The sequence below is a fragment of the Diorhabda sublineata genome, chromosome 2 (genome assembly GCF_026230105.1).
Source record: "Diorhabda sublineata isolate icDioSubl1.1 chromosome 2, icDioSubl1.1, whole genome shotgun sequence".
In the NCBI taxonomy this organism is placed as follows: Eukaryota; Metazoa; Arthropoda; class Insecta; order Coleoptera; family Chrysomelidae; genus Diorhabda; species Diorhabda sublineata.
In genome coordinates, this window is record NC_079475.1 from 7,891,290 (window position 1) to 7,907,114 (window position 15,825).

General features: G+C 33.8%; 1 protein-coding gene across 1 annotated transcript in view; it reads left to right on the top strand.

Moving 5' to 3' along the window:
• Positions 1 to 15,825, top strand: part of LOC130453255 (forkhead box protein L2-like) — an 80,001-nt gene that overhangs the window by 51,105 nt on the left and 13,071 nt on the right. Inside the window, exons 3-4 of the mRNA XM_056792892.1 lie at positions 11,820 to 12,208; positions 14,826 to 15,055. Of these exons, the coding sequence (XP_056648870.1) occupies positions 11,820 to 12,208; positions 14,826 to 15,055 (619 nt within the window). The remainder of the gene's footprint in view (positions 1 to 11,819; positions 12,209 to 14,825; positions 15,056 to 15,825) is intronic.

The window sequence follows — 15,825 nt, forward strand, 5'->3', positions numbered from 1 at the left end:
AAATAATTTAAAAAAAAAACAAAAAATTTAGTTATCTCAAATCTATTAAAAGAACTTCAAATAGGATTTTTGGAATTCACGCTAAGGTTATGTTGATATCGAGTTCTGGAAAATCTTTGTTTACATTTACAACAAACCTTGTACTTTAGAATATATCGCTGGAACATTTTTCATGAGAAAATTTTGCTTTTCATTTTATTTTATAATAATTGATATTATCTTGGCGTAATATTTGAAAAAACTTCTACTTTTCATTCAATTGCTTTCAAGTAACGTTCGTGAGGTTATTTGTGAATAATTTATTGGATGTTTATTTGTTTATATATAGAAATTTAAAATATTTGCAGTTGATTTCGATTTGTTTCATAATATTTTACACCCATAAAGGATTTGTTTAAATACAATATCTAAACAACGGTCTTTTGATTCTATTTGTTTTATAAATCTGTTACAGATTTAATTATACTAATATACAGGGTACTCGTATTTCTATAGAAATTATCTGTTGGAAACAATTTCAAACTCATTTGAAGCTTTCGCGACATATATAAGGTGAAATAAAAAATAATGTATGTTTAAATTAAAAATTCAACATTTTTTATTGCATTTTGAAGTAGACATGTCGAAAAGTAACAACTTGTTTTCACCCATTTTCATATGTTTGTATACTCCAAGAGTAAACCTCCTATTACAGACTGTTCAAGCAAAAAAAGGTGATCCCATATTTAGGATAGATAGAAAATTGAAAAATATTTCGGGTTTATTTAGTAAAAAATTTTCGTAACGCTATCCCTATTCAAGATATTCCGAAAACGGTAGACAGTATCGAGTTTTATCAAGAATACCTTTTTGGTGTAAGTTCACTTGAAATTTTGCTTAATAAATCTAATATTGAAAAAGTTATGTTGTATATTACTTGGTACGAACCGTGTAACTAGCGCCTTTTGAAACAGTCAGACTTAAAAACAAATTCATCGGATGTATTAGCTTCTCAAACATATTTATTGCGGCAAAATCGTAAAAAAATTTTTGCTTCATCATCTTTTATTTTGAATTCGAGAGGTGTTAAGAAAACCCCAAATATTATTCAGTTTTCTATCTATCCTAGAGACGGAATCAACTTTTTTTGAAACACACTGTAAAATTAACCAAAGGAAGAAATAAAAACTGTTGTCCCTCAAAGAATATAAAAATTTACTACAATTTGATAGCACTATAGTTCTTAATTAAGTTCAAGGGCCGTTGGGCTTGTGATAAGCTAACTCAAAACTACCAGAAGCTGATGTCTTTTAAAAAGCGAATCAGGGACCTCAGATGGAACTTTTTAACCTTATTGGACAAACTGTAAGACTTGTACGAGTTTACTACTTGTGAAGCTAGGCACTCAACGATGAACTGTATACCTTAGCTTGTTGTTTCCAACCATCTCAGCAGAACATACTACTGAGAGATTTAATAATTACACTTTTGGTTAAACCAAGAGTAGATTCTAAGTATAGTAGTTTCATTTTTTAATTTAATTAATAAAAAACAATGTTGCCTGACGTTGGAATGAAAATTTTATGAAGATTAATCACTCGACCAATTCCTAGATCATAAAATATGAGGAGCTCACATTTCAAAATACTTCTCCCTCTCATCATTTGCAATAAAACTATAATAAACATTGCAAATTTATATAATAATACCAGAACACTTCAATATCCTTCATAAGCAACTTTTTTTGGAAAAGTAGAGCAAATTCATGCTGAAAATTAATCTTAACACGTTGAGCTCCAACCAAAATGGATGAAATTTCCCCCTTGCCCAATAATTTTATTTATTTGAAATAAAAAGTGCGAAAAAATCATGTTTTTTGTGTGCGGTCCACACAAGAAAAGTTTATCGGTACAACTGTCCCCAGGGCTCAGAGCGGGTCTTTGGACCGCACACAAAAAATGAATTTGTTTACACTTTTTATTCGAAATAAATCTTTTCATTTGTTTTCTTTGAAATTACACCCTACTTGCAGCATGAAATTTGAAAAATAATTTTTTTCTCGCTTTTTTAACTTTTGAACCTGTTTTCATATAAAAGCAAAAAAAAGTATACGATGTGTAAAATGAAAAATTATATTTCATATAAAATATTACAAAAATAATGCTTTTAGGTATGCTCAAATGCTAGGCATTTGGCTCTGGAGAATTGAAATTTCACTATTCCAAAAATTTACTTATTTTCAATGTTTTTGTATTTTTGTGTCAAAACATTTTGAAATGTACGTATTAGTGATTATTTTTATACCTGCCCAAGCATCCTAGATGGGTGATTTATAACTTTTCTATTGTCCTCATAATGGATGTCATCCCTTCATTGTAGTAATTTCACCCCTTCTTTGCAATCCTTTCACCCTTTTACTTTCCAAATAACTGGAGATTTGCCTCAGTATTGAAAGAACAACAGTTCGACAAATATGAATAAGCCAACAATTTCAAGCGGAAGCAGATTAGTGCAATTAGCATTAGCTACTGCATCTAAGACTTATGAAAATATGTACAAGTAATGTAAACATTTCACATATTTAATGTTATAATCCAAGTTTATTTGAATAATGTCGAAAAAACCTAACCAAAATATGAAAGTAAGCGTTTTGAGTTGAAAATCAGGAAAAAAAATCAAACGGCCCAAGTGTAAGGTAATGTGTGAAGGACCCAGGGCGGTCCAACCAAACTATAAAACCCAAGAAAACGCGGTCCCTTGGGCTTTGGAGAAGGTTTAAAATAAATTACGTCGTGCGGTCTATAGGCCCGCTCTGGGTTGTGAGGAAAATTCAGTTGCGGGCCTATGGACCGCGCCGGGGCTCAACGTGTTAAAGACGTCATTAAATCAATTTATGAAAAAAAAAACAGCTCGAAAATACAAGAAATTCATATTTTGCACCCCATACAAGGTTAAATAGGGAATGGAACTTTGTATAAGTCTATTCAACCATTACACCCTATAAAGGACAGTGCCTAACTCTCGTGCTATCATATATTTGTCTCCTTTTGCTGCTGGAGAAAAACGTAATTCAACAATACGTGGATTATCCTCTTCATCTTGGGTATTTTAAGTGATGCCCATCGTGTGAGGTAGTTTTCAGTATACCAGGCTCCAGTAATTAACACCATGATCAACCATAGTTGATTTCTTTAGAGTTAAATGGAAATAAGATCTATGGAAAGAGTTTTATTGGCTCTTATGCCGATGGTTTTTAAGCTACCTCTTCAGACAACTATTTCTAGCCCTTCTCTCCAGTAGACTTGGAACCATCGGGTACAGTTTTCGATGACCCCTCTGTCTTATCATTTCTTCAAACACCAGAATGTCTAGATACCTACTCAGGCTCTTCCAAATTATTCGACAGTTTCTCAAGCAGCTAAATACATTTTTGTATCACCTTTGAGATGATAGCTACCACTTCAAGTGATTTGAGGGCTAATCGGCTGTTGTAACAGTTATAAATATGTTTGTTATTCTTTTTTAGGTGAATGAGGTCAAATTGCATGTATGGCTGCTTTTGGTTAGTGGGTTGAGCCTTAGAGTCATCTCTGCTCTCGGGTCGTCACTACCAAAAATTTCTTCTGCTGCCAATTGCAACTTGGACTGATCTGTGTGTTAAAAAACTCGCTTATAAGTGAAGGTAGCTTTGAATTAGCTAAAGTTGAAGATTCTTGTAGTTTAATATTACCGTATATCCAAATTGCGTTGCTCCATGTGATTGTAACCTAATCACATTTGGATTGTCTCTTAGGGCTAGCATGGAGGTAGTTTTAACTATCGACGTAATGCCCAGCAACGTTCTGAACTATGAATACATAGACTGGGTTTTTATAGAGAGATCAGAAATTTACGACTAAAATGTTTGTCCATTGTCCAATATTGTATTTTATTGCCAAGTCGGTTCAACAATATTTCTTTCGAGACTTCAAAACTTCAAAAACCTTTTCTCTATTAATATTAAGTATAGACGGTTGTTTGCTTTTCTATGGTATAATTGATGCTCTAACTCCCACGTGGTCACAACCATGTTTAAGGAAAACGAATTTATAGAGGATAAACGGAAAGAAAATTGTAGATCGGTTTGTTGAAGATTGAATTCCAAATCTGGGTACTAATATAAAAAGATTAAACTTAAAAAATAAATAAAAGATAATGTTTTTATATTGAATATTACAGTTTATTTATTGATATTATTAAGCAAATATTCACATCCATAACCTAAATGAAATAGTTGAGAGAAAATCCAACACAATATTAACAAAAAATAAGTTTGGCATTTCTACTTAACAATAAATATTCATAAAGTGTTTTTTTTAATTTCGGATAAAAGATGAAATTACAAAATTTCTTGTATTCAGGGACATCCAAAATGCCAAACTAGAATGGTCGAGTTATATTAAGGTTACCGACAAATATAGATATATTCAGTTCAGAGAGAGGTTATGGGCACAGGTCAATAATTATCAATTTTTTTAAGTCCACTTTTCACACGTGGATACCAGATAAAGTTAAAAACAAATTATATAACATATAATTTAGTACAGATTGTACCCGTTCGAAAATTATCGTGGTCTCAGGTCCTTATTGTCGCAAATCTACATTCTGATATTTGTCTAAGTTACAAAAATTTTTGTTAAGGTGCACAACGCTGAATTGAATACATTTTTAAAAATATCATCAGTTCATGATAGTTATTATCCTAAAATAGGACTAGAATTGTACAGGACGGTTCATAATTTTTTCTTTCAATTTCACAAAGTGAAACAAAACTTTCATGGGGTTACCAGTAAGATAATATTGACTAGTTATGACAGTTCTGACTCTTGACAATCGAATATTATTGACAATTCAAAAGTTTCGCTTAAATTGATTCAAAATGGATAGTTTTGGCGGAATTAAATGATGTAGTGTTTTTATAAACATTTTGTGCATTTTATGCATTTCTATCTGGAGTTATGTTTGTTTTTCGTACCAGATTGGAACACAAAGCTAAACAAATTTGGCTGTCAAGGGCTACCGATTTCTATGTAAGGAGGGATGGTGATATTACAAAAGTAAAAAACTAAGGGTGTTGAAATCAACTGCTTTTATCGAAAGTTTCTTTAACGATAACATAAATAACAAGTTGGATGAGGAATAAAATTTGTATGAGTGATTAACAATAATAAATGCACAATAGAAAGTATTAACAAAATTACTAGCACAACTAACTGGTCCGGAGGAAATTTTATTGTTAAGAGGGCGATTCGAATATTCGAATATCCCAAACGTTTTATAAATGACCGCCCAGTGTTCAAAAGACAGTGGCGGCGCAAGACCTAACCTTATTGTGGGCAATGTACATTTCCCGAGGCCTCTGATGGTGCAAAAGTAGGGAATATAAAATAAAAAATCGCTTGAAATTAAACAGTTTTTTATTCATTAAGAAAATAACTTAATTTTCACTTATACTTCTTTGGAACATTAAACAAAAATGAATAAAAAAGAAATAGAAATTTTCTACTTTTGATTTTACTGAACTCCTTAATGATTGGTTCGTAATTTATCTTAGTTGCTATATCTGCTTCAATAGATAAAACTGCCAAAGTCTTTCTTGACCCATAATATTTCTTAAATAATTTTTAATTAGTTTTAATTTTGAAAAGTTCCTTTCAACGCAAGCAGGTATTGTTAACAAATTTTTAGTGACAACGTTAATATTTAGTTAAATTTCTTTCAAATCGTTCTCTATGATATATTGGAGCAGATGTTTCACTTTTAAAGGAATTGGGTAAATTTGGGATCCTCATGCAACTCATAAGGTTGGAAGTCACTGCTCTCTTGCAGAACTATGCAAATCCTGACAGTTTTTCAGTATTTCCTTTTTTTACTTTTCGTCATAGAGAAAACCAAAATTTTCGAAATGTTTATTTAAAGACGTAAATCTCGAATCCATGTTACCTATAATAGAATCAATGGTGTTAAAAAAACTCTGTTTCATACCGGCTTTTAACTGTCTCTATAGGTTGATCGCTGCCTTCATAATCAAACATCCTTTTTTTTTGGCTACTCTTTTATTTTTAAAATCTTTTGGCAAATCATAACTGCTTTCCTCAACAAACTGACGAGCGTCAGATAAGCATTTTTAGAATCCATCTTGTCTATATTCTTTGATTCAGTCACAAAATGTACGCAAATTTTCAAGAGTAATGCTTAGATGGACTTGTACAGATTGCCATAATTTGCTTATGGTATTGACACGCGTTAATAACTCATACCATATATCTAATGATAAAATAAACTAAACATTTCGTTCGGAATCGCAATCACTGAGTGTGTCCGATTGTTTCGTTTGGCATTTTAAGTTTTCTATGCATTCAACATCATCAAATTGCAATACATAATACAGCCTTCACCGCCTGGATTCTGCTTTCCCATCTTGTGACTGATAAAGTGAATTTTTTTACGGTCCTTTGAAAGCTTATTTTCGATATTACCTGTAAAATATGAACACAAGATTATTCGCGTATATAGTAGTCTGGTCGCTCGGCGGACACAGGAGGTAGTGCTCTATACCATAGCGAGGCCATGTGCGGGAGCCCACACCGTCCACGCTTTGCGCCGCCTCTGTGAAAAGTATTATAAATATTTAAATGAATATGTATGCTTTATTATAAGTGTACTCTAGGTCGCTTTAAATTAATTTTTAATACATACTATGATTAAGAATAAAATTTATTTCGTTACTAATTTAGCTTGACAGTTTCTCCGACATACTGGTCAGCTTACCCACACAATATACTTCTTCGTTACACAAGGCATAAATCCATATTATACGGACATCCTGCTCTGTTATGACTTAAATTCTGACCACTAACCTAACAGGAGTCCGCCGGGAAGGTATGCTACTTTGTTTGTTTACAATTTTTGATTAAATGAAAAAGAATGTAACTTATATTGATAAATGTTTTATTTAATGTCGGCAATTATATATGAAATACAATATCGGATAAATTTTTCATTACATTCTCACACATTTCAAGCGGTATTTCATTAATTTCATCACGAATATTTTGTTTGTGCTACTCCAGCGTTTCGGGTTTGTTTGCTTAAGCCTTACTTTTCAAAATATCCCCACAAAAACAAGTTCGGAGCAGTCAAATCAGACGACCGTGGAGGCCAATCAACATCACCATTTCTGGAAATAACTTTGGAAAGAGGTCTCGCAGTAATTTCATTATAATCCTGGCTGTGTGCGATGTGGCATCATCTTGTTGATACCAAATGTTAATAAAGCCCAAAGCATGCACTCGTGGCGTTAATTATCATGATATCGCTCCCCATTGACAACCACCGTTACGCCGTTTCAAAAGTAAGGTCCAATGATTTCTCCTTACCAAATTGCACACGAGACTGTGTCACTTTTAATGGATACAAAAGTGACTGATGAATAATTTGAAGGTTTTCGATTGCTCAGAACCGACTATTCTGGTTATTCACATATCCATTCAAATAAAAATGTGCATCGTCACCCATTATGAGTTTTTCTTTAAAATCGGGGTTGTCATGGGCGAGCTGCCTTCTGGAAGAAGCTCTTGTGTCAACTGAATCTTAAATGGAAACAAATGTAAATCCTTGTGCAAAATTGTGGCCAAAGTTGTTCTTTGAAGACCAAGTTCCTGAGCACGGCGTCGAATTGAGCATCAGTAATGTTTTCAGCTGATCTTGCAGTACGTTGAGGTCCATGCTTGTGCCTATCAACTACAGTCCTTCTTTCTTCGAAATCATTTACTACACGACAAATAATGCGTCTTGTTGGCACGTTGTTTTCCCAAAAATTTCACGTAACTTTCTAATCGTCACAGTAATCGATGATTGAGTTTGATAAAATGTTTTAACGATTAAAACACGTTAGTTTATCGAATATTTTTCCATCATAAATTTACCAAGTCTCTACTTCACGACTGCCAAATATGAACTGTCAAAACTAATGTTTATCAAAATGGCGACAAAACAAAGTAGTACACCTTCCCGGCGGACATATTGTATTATCGCATAATTAGAAGCCGATCACAAAAATTACACAACTTCAAAAAAAACTGGAAACTAGTATGCCAATAAAATTAAGTCGAAAAATTCCATTTTGAGGAAGCTGGAAATCGTTTTGAAATCTCTATTTGGTCTTAAATGCGTGTAATTTGAGTTTGCACCATCCCAGGTGGTTAAATTATCTTTTGGTAGTTAAAAAACTGCCGAATTTTTGCACTTTTTACCATTTTTTGCTTGTAGCTGGTTCATCTGAGAAGCTCGGACGGTGCGGTTGTATATCAAGGTCCTCTTAATCGAGATTAACTTCAACGGGACTATCTTCACCAATTTTGCTTCTACGGCAATATGAATCACATCCTCAACCTCGAAAAATGCTGGATTGGACCATTACTGGCCAAGATCCTTCCTCCTCAATCCCCAGCTCATAACATCTATTGGTCTATCATTCCTCCTCTGGATTTGAAGGTACACAAGCAAAATATGTTGGGCGGCGGCTGCGTTTGTTAGTGACTTCGAAAATGTCTCTGGTTCAAAGAGGTCTCATCTGCAAAGAACCGTTGACCTTCTGAAATGAGAAATGACTGAGAATTTTTTTTCTCTGCGCCTTTTATTTCACGTGTTTTTTCAATAGAAGTATCTGGGTGATCTTGGAAAGCCACAAAATATGAGTTTGCAACGAAATACTATTTTTTTTTCGTTTTCAATTTCGGCTATAGCACTTAATCGTATTTGAAGTTTTATATTTGGGATGTAGAATTAAGTCCTTTACATTTTCAAATAGATACAATTTCCGCTCGACGCCCGGTTTTCATGATACAAGCAAAAAACTTGAAATAGTGCAATAATTTTGCGGTTTCTTGGATACCCAAAACTTGAGCTCACCATCTAGAATGGTACAACTCAGATTACACGCATTTAGAATCAAATTACGGTTATGAAGCGGCTGATTCGAAGATAAGTCATAAAAAGCCGGAAGAAATAGAAAGGACAACGAAATTATTGAGCACACAGCTTCAACTGACAGTTCAAACTGCTATACCAGACACTCGATAAAGATATTAAATTGCAGAAAAGAGATAAGCGTGAACAAGATTGCGAAAAATCCAAATTTTTGCAGACAAAAAGATTTATTTTGACGTGGAAATTATGGTGCTCATTTTATTTAATTATTGTGTCTGAAGTGAGTTTTTTTAATCAAAATAGAATATCAGAAACGAAAAGTACATCAATTTAAAGTAAGTGTTTTAAATTTGAAAAGGATTTGAGGTATTTAAGTGTCGCAAAATTGTGTTACGATATTGCGGATTCACTCACAATCAATCAACTAATGAAGAAAGTGAAGAAAATATTGTAATAACAAAAAAATAACATAATAAAAATGTCTTTTTAAATTTAGTGAAACTCGTCTCATATTAATCAGAATGGTTAATTTCCTTCGAGGCTGCAAATCGAATTAAAACGATGAACTTGATGGTTTGGGGTTATCGCTACGGATAGAGTACATGCGCCTCATTAATGAATATTTCTTTATGATTAAATAGTATTAGTTTCAAGTTATACACATGTATATATTTTATAAACAAATTCAATTCTCCATTTTTAATAAATAAATATCTTGTTCCGTATTTTATTTAAATCAAGGATCCATTCGAATCAATGATTTTGAGCTAAACAAAAACATTTAAATTTGAAAACATTATTTTCATATACAGTGTATAGCATACAAGATTTTTTCGATTATATACGTTTTGAAGAGTCAAATTTTGACATAAGTTGTTGAATTTAGGAGAAATATTGGAATAAATGGAATGTTTAAACATCATGTTCTTAGCAACACGTCGAACGTAAACTAATTTTAATAAAATTAGTAGAGTATTATGGAATAGGTCGGGTATTTCGTTTAAAACAAAATGGTTTCACCGCCTTATGTATCATAGCGTAAATATCTCACTTTAACAAGGTAACATAACCTCAACTATTAAAAATATCTAACAAGTGCTGCGAATAAAGAAAAAGTTAAGCATTGGTCGCTTTCGGCGAACGAAACTGTTGGCCAATTGTTACGAAACCCTAACGGAATCGTTGGGTGACACTTACGCTTCAAACTCAACACGTTCTGGTGTAGATGCCATGTTTCGGAGCGCTATAATTTGTGCTAGATCCAGAGATGTCTGCAATATTGATTTTCAACTTACAAGAAGAAAAATCTTTGATAAATGGTTCAGCAGGCAAAGATTGGTTTTGCAGATTTAGAAAAAGACTACAAGATGTTTTAAGAATTTTCTTTTCTCGAGCTTTGAGGCTTAATAAGAAATATGTCGGTGTCTTTTTTGATATCTTGGAGGAGGAAATCAACAGATACAGCTTCACAACCGATAGAGTTTTTAATGTCGACTAAACTGGATTGTGCGTTGTTCAGTCAAAATGCGCCGAAGTCTTTTCGATGAGAGGGAGCTTATATTTCAAACGAACAGTCACATTTGTTTTATGTATCAGCACAGCTGGGTTGTTCCATCGTTAATGATTTTCCCTCGTAAAAATTGTAGCGAAACGTTGAAGAAAGTCTTAGAAAATCATCTGCTTTTCACTTAGATTGGATCTGAACTGAAATATTCACACAGTGGTTCAAAAACTTTCTAAATATATTCCCCAACTGCCGCAAGATCTGTGCATCTAATATTAGATATATATCACAGTCACACGAAAAATTTAGGTGTTGTCATAGCCGCAAAATTTTGACATTATGATTTGTTTACCATCCCATCATTAAGAACTTTATAGCGAGGAAATTCCTCAGTTTTTGATAATAAACAACCGTTCAGTAAATCACTTTGACATTAGTGACCTTTGTGGGAAGGCATAAAGTGGGGATCAGCTGTAAATGGTTTTGGAAAGACTAGCATCAACAGTAGCAATCATAAGAATTTGAAAATTCCTGATATGCAGCGTAGAACGCCTACCTAGGCATAGGCTTAATTATACGCACTGAAATTTAAACAATTTCAATCTTGACTAAGGAAGCAGAGGGCAGAAACTCGGCAAAGCTGAATTAATATCATCGATTCCTAATAAGAATGAATTATAGCAATCATTCTCGCTTGCTAAGATACCAAAATCTAGAAATCATGTGAATAGGAAAATATACGAAGAAAAATACCATCCAGCAGCAAACAAAGTAATAGCTGGTACTGGTTGAGGACGTTAAGCTCAAGCCTAAGAAATCTAAAACTGTGTAAGAACAGATCAGTTACTTCTCATCTGATGGTTCAAGAAGTGATGAGGTTTCCTTTGCTGATTCTTCCAAAGATGAAAACATTCTACCCAAGGAATCATCTTAAGATGCCGAGGGCATTTATTGCGCCGCCGTTTTCCTAAGACACAAAGGGCGAGGTTTTTATACAATGTAACGTTTTGTTTTATTATATTCAATAACTATGAACAATTGAAAAAAATGAACATTTTTGTTTGGTCGAAACAGCTGTGGTGATTCTAATTATTTATTCAAAAATTCATTGAATATACTTTCCACTACTCTAATGGTAATAGAATTAAGCTAATCCAAATCGAATACACTCGTTTATTGATGATAACAACGTCTACATAAGAAACCAAAGATATCAAAATAATGTTTTATATTTCTTATGCAGTAACACTAATTTCCGTGCTCTCAAATCATTTTGTATAGTTTAGTATGTGTAGTTCATCACACAATTTCCAATATTTTGTAGATTCATCCATACTTAACTAATTAGTTTTGTTTTCTATTCCAGCAATGCCTCCTGTTAGCACCTTCACATCGATAACCAATACTGCGTTGGCGGGAAGCACAACACCGGGTCCGCACACACCTAGCATCGATTCCAATGAGGAGTCTCGTGCTCCGTCTACCTCATCTTGCAATTCGCCCCAACCTCAACCATCTTCGTCGACGGCGACTTCAACTTCCAATTCCTCTTCTTCGAATAACAATCAAAGTAAACCACCTTATTCGTATGTAGCTCTTATAGCGATGGCCATACAGAGTAGTCATCTTAAAAAGGCGACGCTATCGGAAATTTATCAGTACATCACGTCGAAGTTTCCGTACTTCGAGAGAAATAAGAAAGGATGGCAGAACTCCATAAGACATAATCTGAGTCTCAACGAATGCTTTGTTAAGGTTGGTATTGACATATCGTCCTTCATTTATCCATGTATCAATCAAATAAATTCTTAAGTATTGCCTCTTTCAATAAACTACATTGTAAGGATGGCTAATTTCACCCCTTTATAATGTAATATAAACATTGAAGGAAATACGGGGGGCTATGCATTCGTGGCTACATGGAATTCACAATTTCAGGTTTATACCTTTACTTAAAAAAATCTAATTTGATTCTCTCAATTTATAATTATACCTCTAAGAAGAGGGTGCGTACATATATTTCTTTAATTTCTTATTTTTTAGACCTTTTGATACATTTATGTTATATCTTCTGATTCAAAATTGGTTTCTTTTAAAGACAAATGAAAATTTGACGTTTCGACTTCTTTTAGTCTTTATCAATATAAAGAAGAAATGGTCAGATTCCGTGGTTTTAATCTGCATACTCTACGCTTCTCGGGGGCTGGAGGTATTGGGAAAAAATGGACGAAGGTGTTTCCACGTTGAAGGCAATCTCTGGCTATTTTCTTTTGTATTCAGACAGTTTAGGAGCTGGGTGGAGCGATAGTTGGGGATCTATTGAAATCGATTTTGTATCCGGTATGGACACGATGTTGGGAAAAGGTGAAGGAAATATTGGATTTAGTGACAGTCAAAAAGTGTGCATTTGCCCTGACGGAAATAAGTCGATTTGTCTGGCCAATATAGAAACGGAAACAATGTGAGCAGGGGATTTTTTACTTTCCATGACGTTCATTAGATATTTTATCTTTGACGGATCTGATTAGGTCGGAGAGTTTGTAGAAAGATTGTACGAAAACCTTGAGGTTTGAAGATCCTGCACCACGGAATCGGAGTAATCACCTTTCCGCGGAAACCTTTCCGAACATATATGTATATCACCGAGAGGTATAGGGCTCAGTTCCTTCTATTTTTGCTGTTCATGAATAAACTCGGCCCATAGTTATTACTTAGTGCCATATTAACCTCCTTCCTTTCAGTATTATCGCTATCTCTTGATTCCAAATTTTTTGAGGTCTACCTCTCTTCTGTTTGTTATTTTTTCGTGTTTCTAATATAGCTTCAACTGGTCCCCAACTAGTATATCATTTGTAAATCTAGATATGTGTCCAATTTAGCTTATTTTATATAGTTTCAGCTATCAATTCAATACTAAATTCTTCCCTTATTGCTTCATTTCTTTCTTCTCTTATCTTATCTCCATTGCTTATATTCTGATTTTTGATCTGTTTATCTCGATTATTTCTTTCATATTTGTTAATATTGGCCGGTATACTGTTTTATATTCCGTCATCTTGGTTTTCCCGCTGATAGCTTTTGTCTAAAGTGCATGCTGTAGTTTCAAGACAATAGAAATTCTTTCATTTATTTGCACGTCGTCTGTTCATCGCTGATTTGTTCCATTTTTCCAATTCTATCGTATGTTCATCTGTTTTTTTATTTCACTTAAGTATATACTACTTTTCTTCTGCCTTTCTCTTCTGTAATTGTCTTCCCCATATCCAGTTTTTCACTAAATCTATATCGCTAAATGCATATATCATGAGGTCATCTGCAATGGCGCATTCCGAGAATTCTACTGGGTTTGACCTAAATTATCCCATTCTTACTTTTTTGGTATTCTTTTTGTAGCTTTAATTGTATCCATTAGAATTATAGAGAACAGAGTGCTCTGTCTGTCTTAGTCCATCTTCTATTATGAATCTTTGAGATTCCAATTTGTTTTTATTGTCGTAATCCTTGTTGTTTTCAAATAGAGTTGTGATTGCATTAAGCAGTATTTTAGTTGCATTTCTCGGTTTCAGAATTTCCCAAACTGTTGATTGTTTCTCCTTTTTATATGTATCGTGACAAAACCAAATCCCTATCGTGGTGGACCATAACCGTTGAATACTGCAGATCTTTTCCGAAACAACTAAGTAGATTCATTATTATTTCAGGTTAAATTCTATCATTTCTTTCCGATTTCCCCATCTTTAACTTTTTAATACTTTCTTCGATCTCTTCCATGTTTCCTTTGATCACCTCCATTATGCTCCGTGTATTATTTTTCTTCTCTATCTTCCTCTTTGTATTGATCTGTGATCAGCATTTTCTAGTAGTACTCATTCCATCGTTGCGTTATTTCCTGGTTATCTGTCATTATTTCGTGGTTTTCCTCTTTTACTTGTTTTTCCTCAAGCTCTTATCATATAGCTTTCAATTTGCTTTTGCATCTTTCTCCGTTTTCCGTCCAAATTTTTGAAATAATATTAAATTGTTTCACTTATGTTCTTTATATTTCCAAATATCTTTCTCATAAGTTCTTCTTTATTTTTAGTTTTTATTATTCTTCTATTTTGTTAGTTTTCTGTTTATATTGATTATTGTTATACCAAAAATATATTTTCCGCCGTGGTTATTATGATATTATGATGAAGTTTTTGTCATGATTCTTTCATATTTTCTTCTTCTTGTTTTCCGTTGGTTTTTAATTTCTTGTTTCAAAGACAATCTACTCCAATTCCATGCTCCAAATTTTCATGAAAACACCATCACTTTTTAGGAAATAATAAAAATTACAATTTACTCTCTTGACGGCCATATTACACCTGATCTTTTTTAATTTCAGATACCTCGGGAAGGGGGCGGTGAACGCAAAGGTAACTATTGGACGCTGGATCCTCAATACGAAGACATGTTCGAAAACGGCAATTACAGAAGACGAAGAAGAATGAAGCGACCTTATCGCTCCGCCCAACCGTATCCGAAAGCCTTCTTCGGCGACGCCCTAGGTCAACACGCTTTACCTTTAGCTAGAAATATATTTACGCCACCTACTTATCCTCCAGAATTTTCAAGGTTAGTTGTATACATTATATATTATTCTAAGTGGTTATATTTCGTATAGATGACATCCATAAATGCATTCATATCGAAATTTTTGAAATTAAATACAGTGAAATAACATCTTCATGTTATACTTGTACGTTTCTTCCTGGAAATGATCATAGACCTGAAATGGATCTACGTATGTATGTAGATATTGGGGTATCATATACACTGCGACCCAAACTATCTGTTGTACCCCCCTTTTTTGCCGCGGTACTGAGTAACCCAGTGCTTACAACTGATCCATCAATCCCACTCCTTTTAGAAAGTCCATCAAGTGGGATGGTTGTAGCTGCCAGAAATCTTCGTCTTCTATTCCATACGCTCCCAGGTGTAATACTCTGGAGCTTCGTAGAGCTTCACACTTCGAGAGAATGTGGATAGAGGTTTCATCCTCTGTGCAACAAAACCTGCACGCCGCATTATCTGCTAGGTCCAGCGTCTTTTGGTGTTTATTGAGGCGACAGTGCCCTGATATAATTCCTATAAGTATTCGTAAATTTTTCTAACTCAGATGGATACATGCACCAGATCTACTCTGGTTATAGTTTCCCAGAAGAGTCTTTGCTTGTCTCAGCCCTAGTAGGTTGTCCCAATAATTGGTTTTGCTTTTATCTACTTTCTTTTTCAACGTTTTTTCTTTTGTTCTGAGCTGATCCAACTACCCCAATTTTAACGAGCTGATTAATTTCCCTTTACTGCGATGTGTCCCGGAATCTATTGTATATGAACTTTATTTT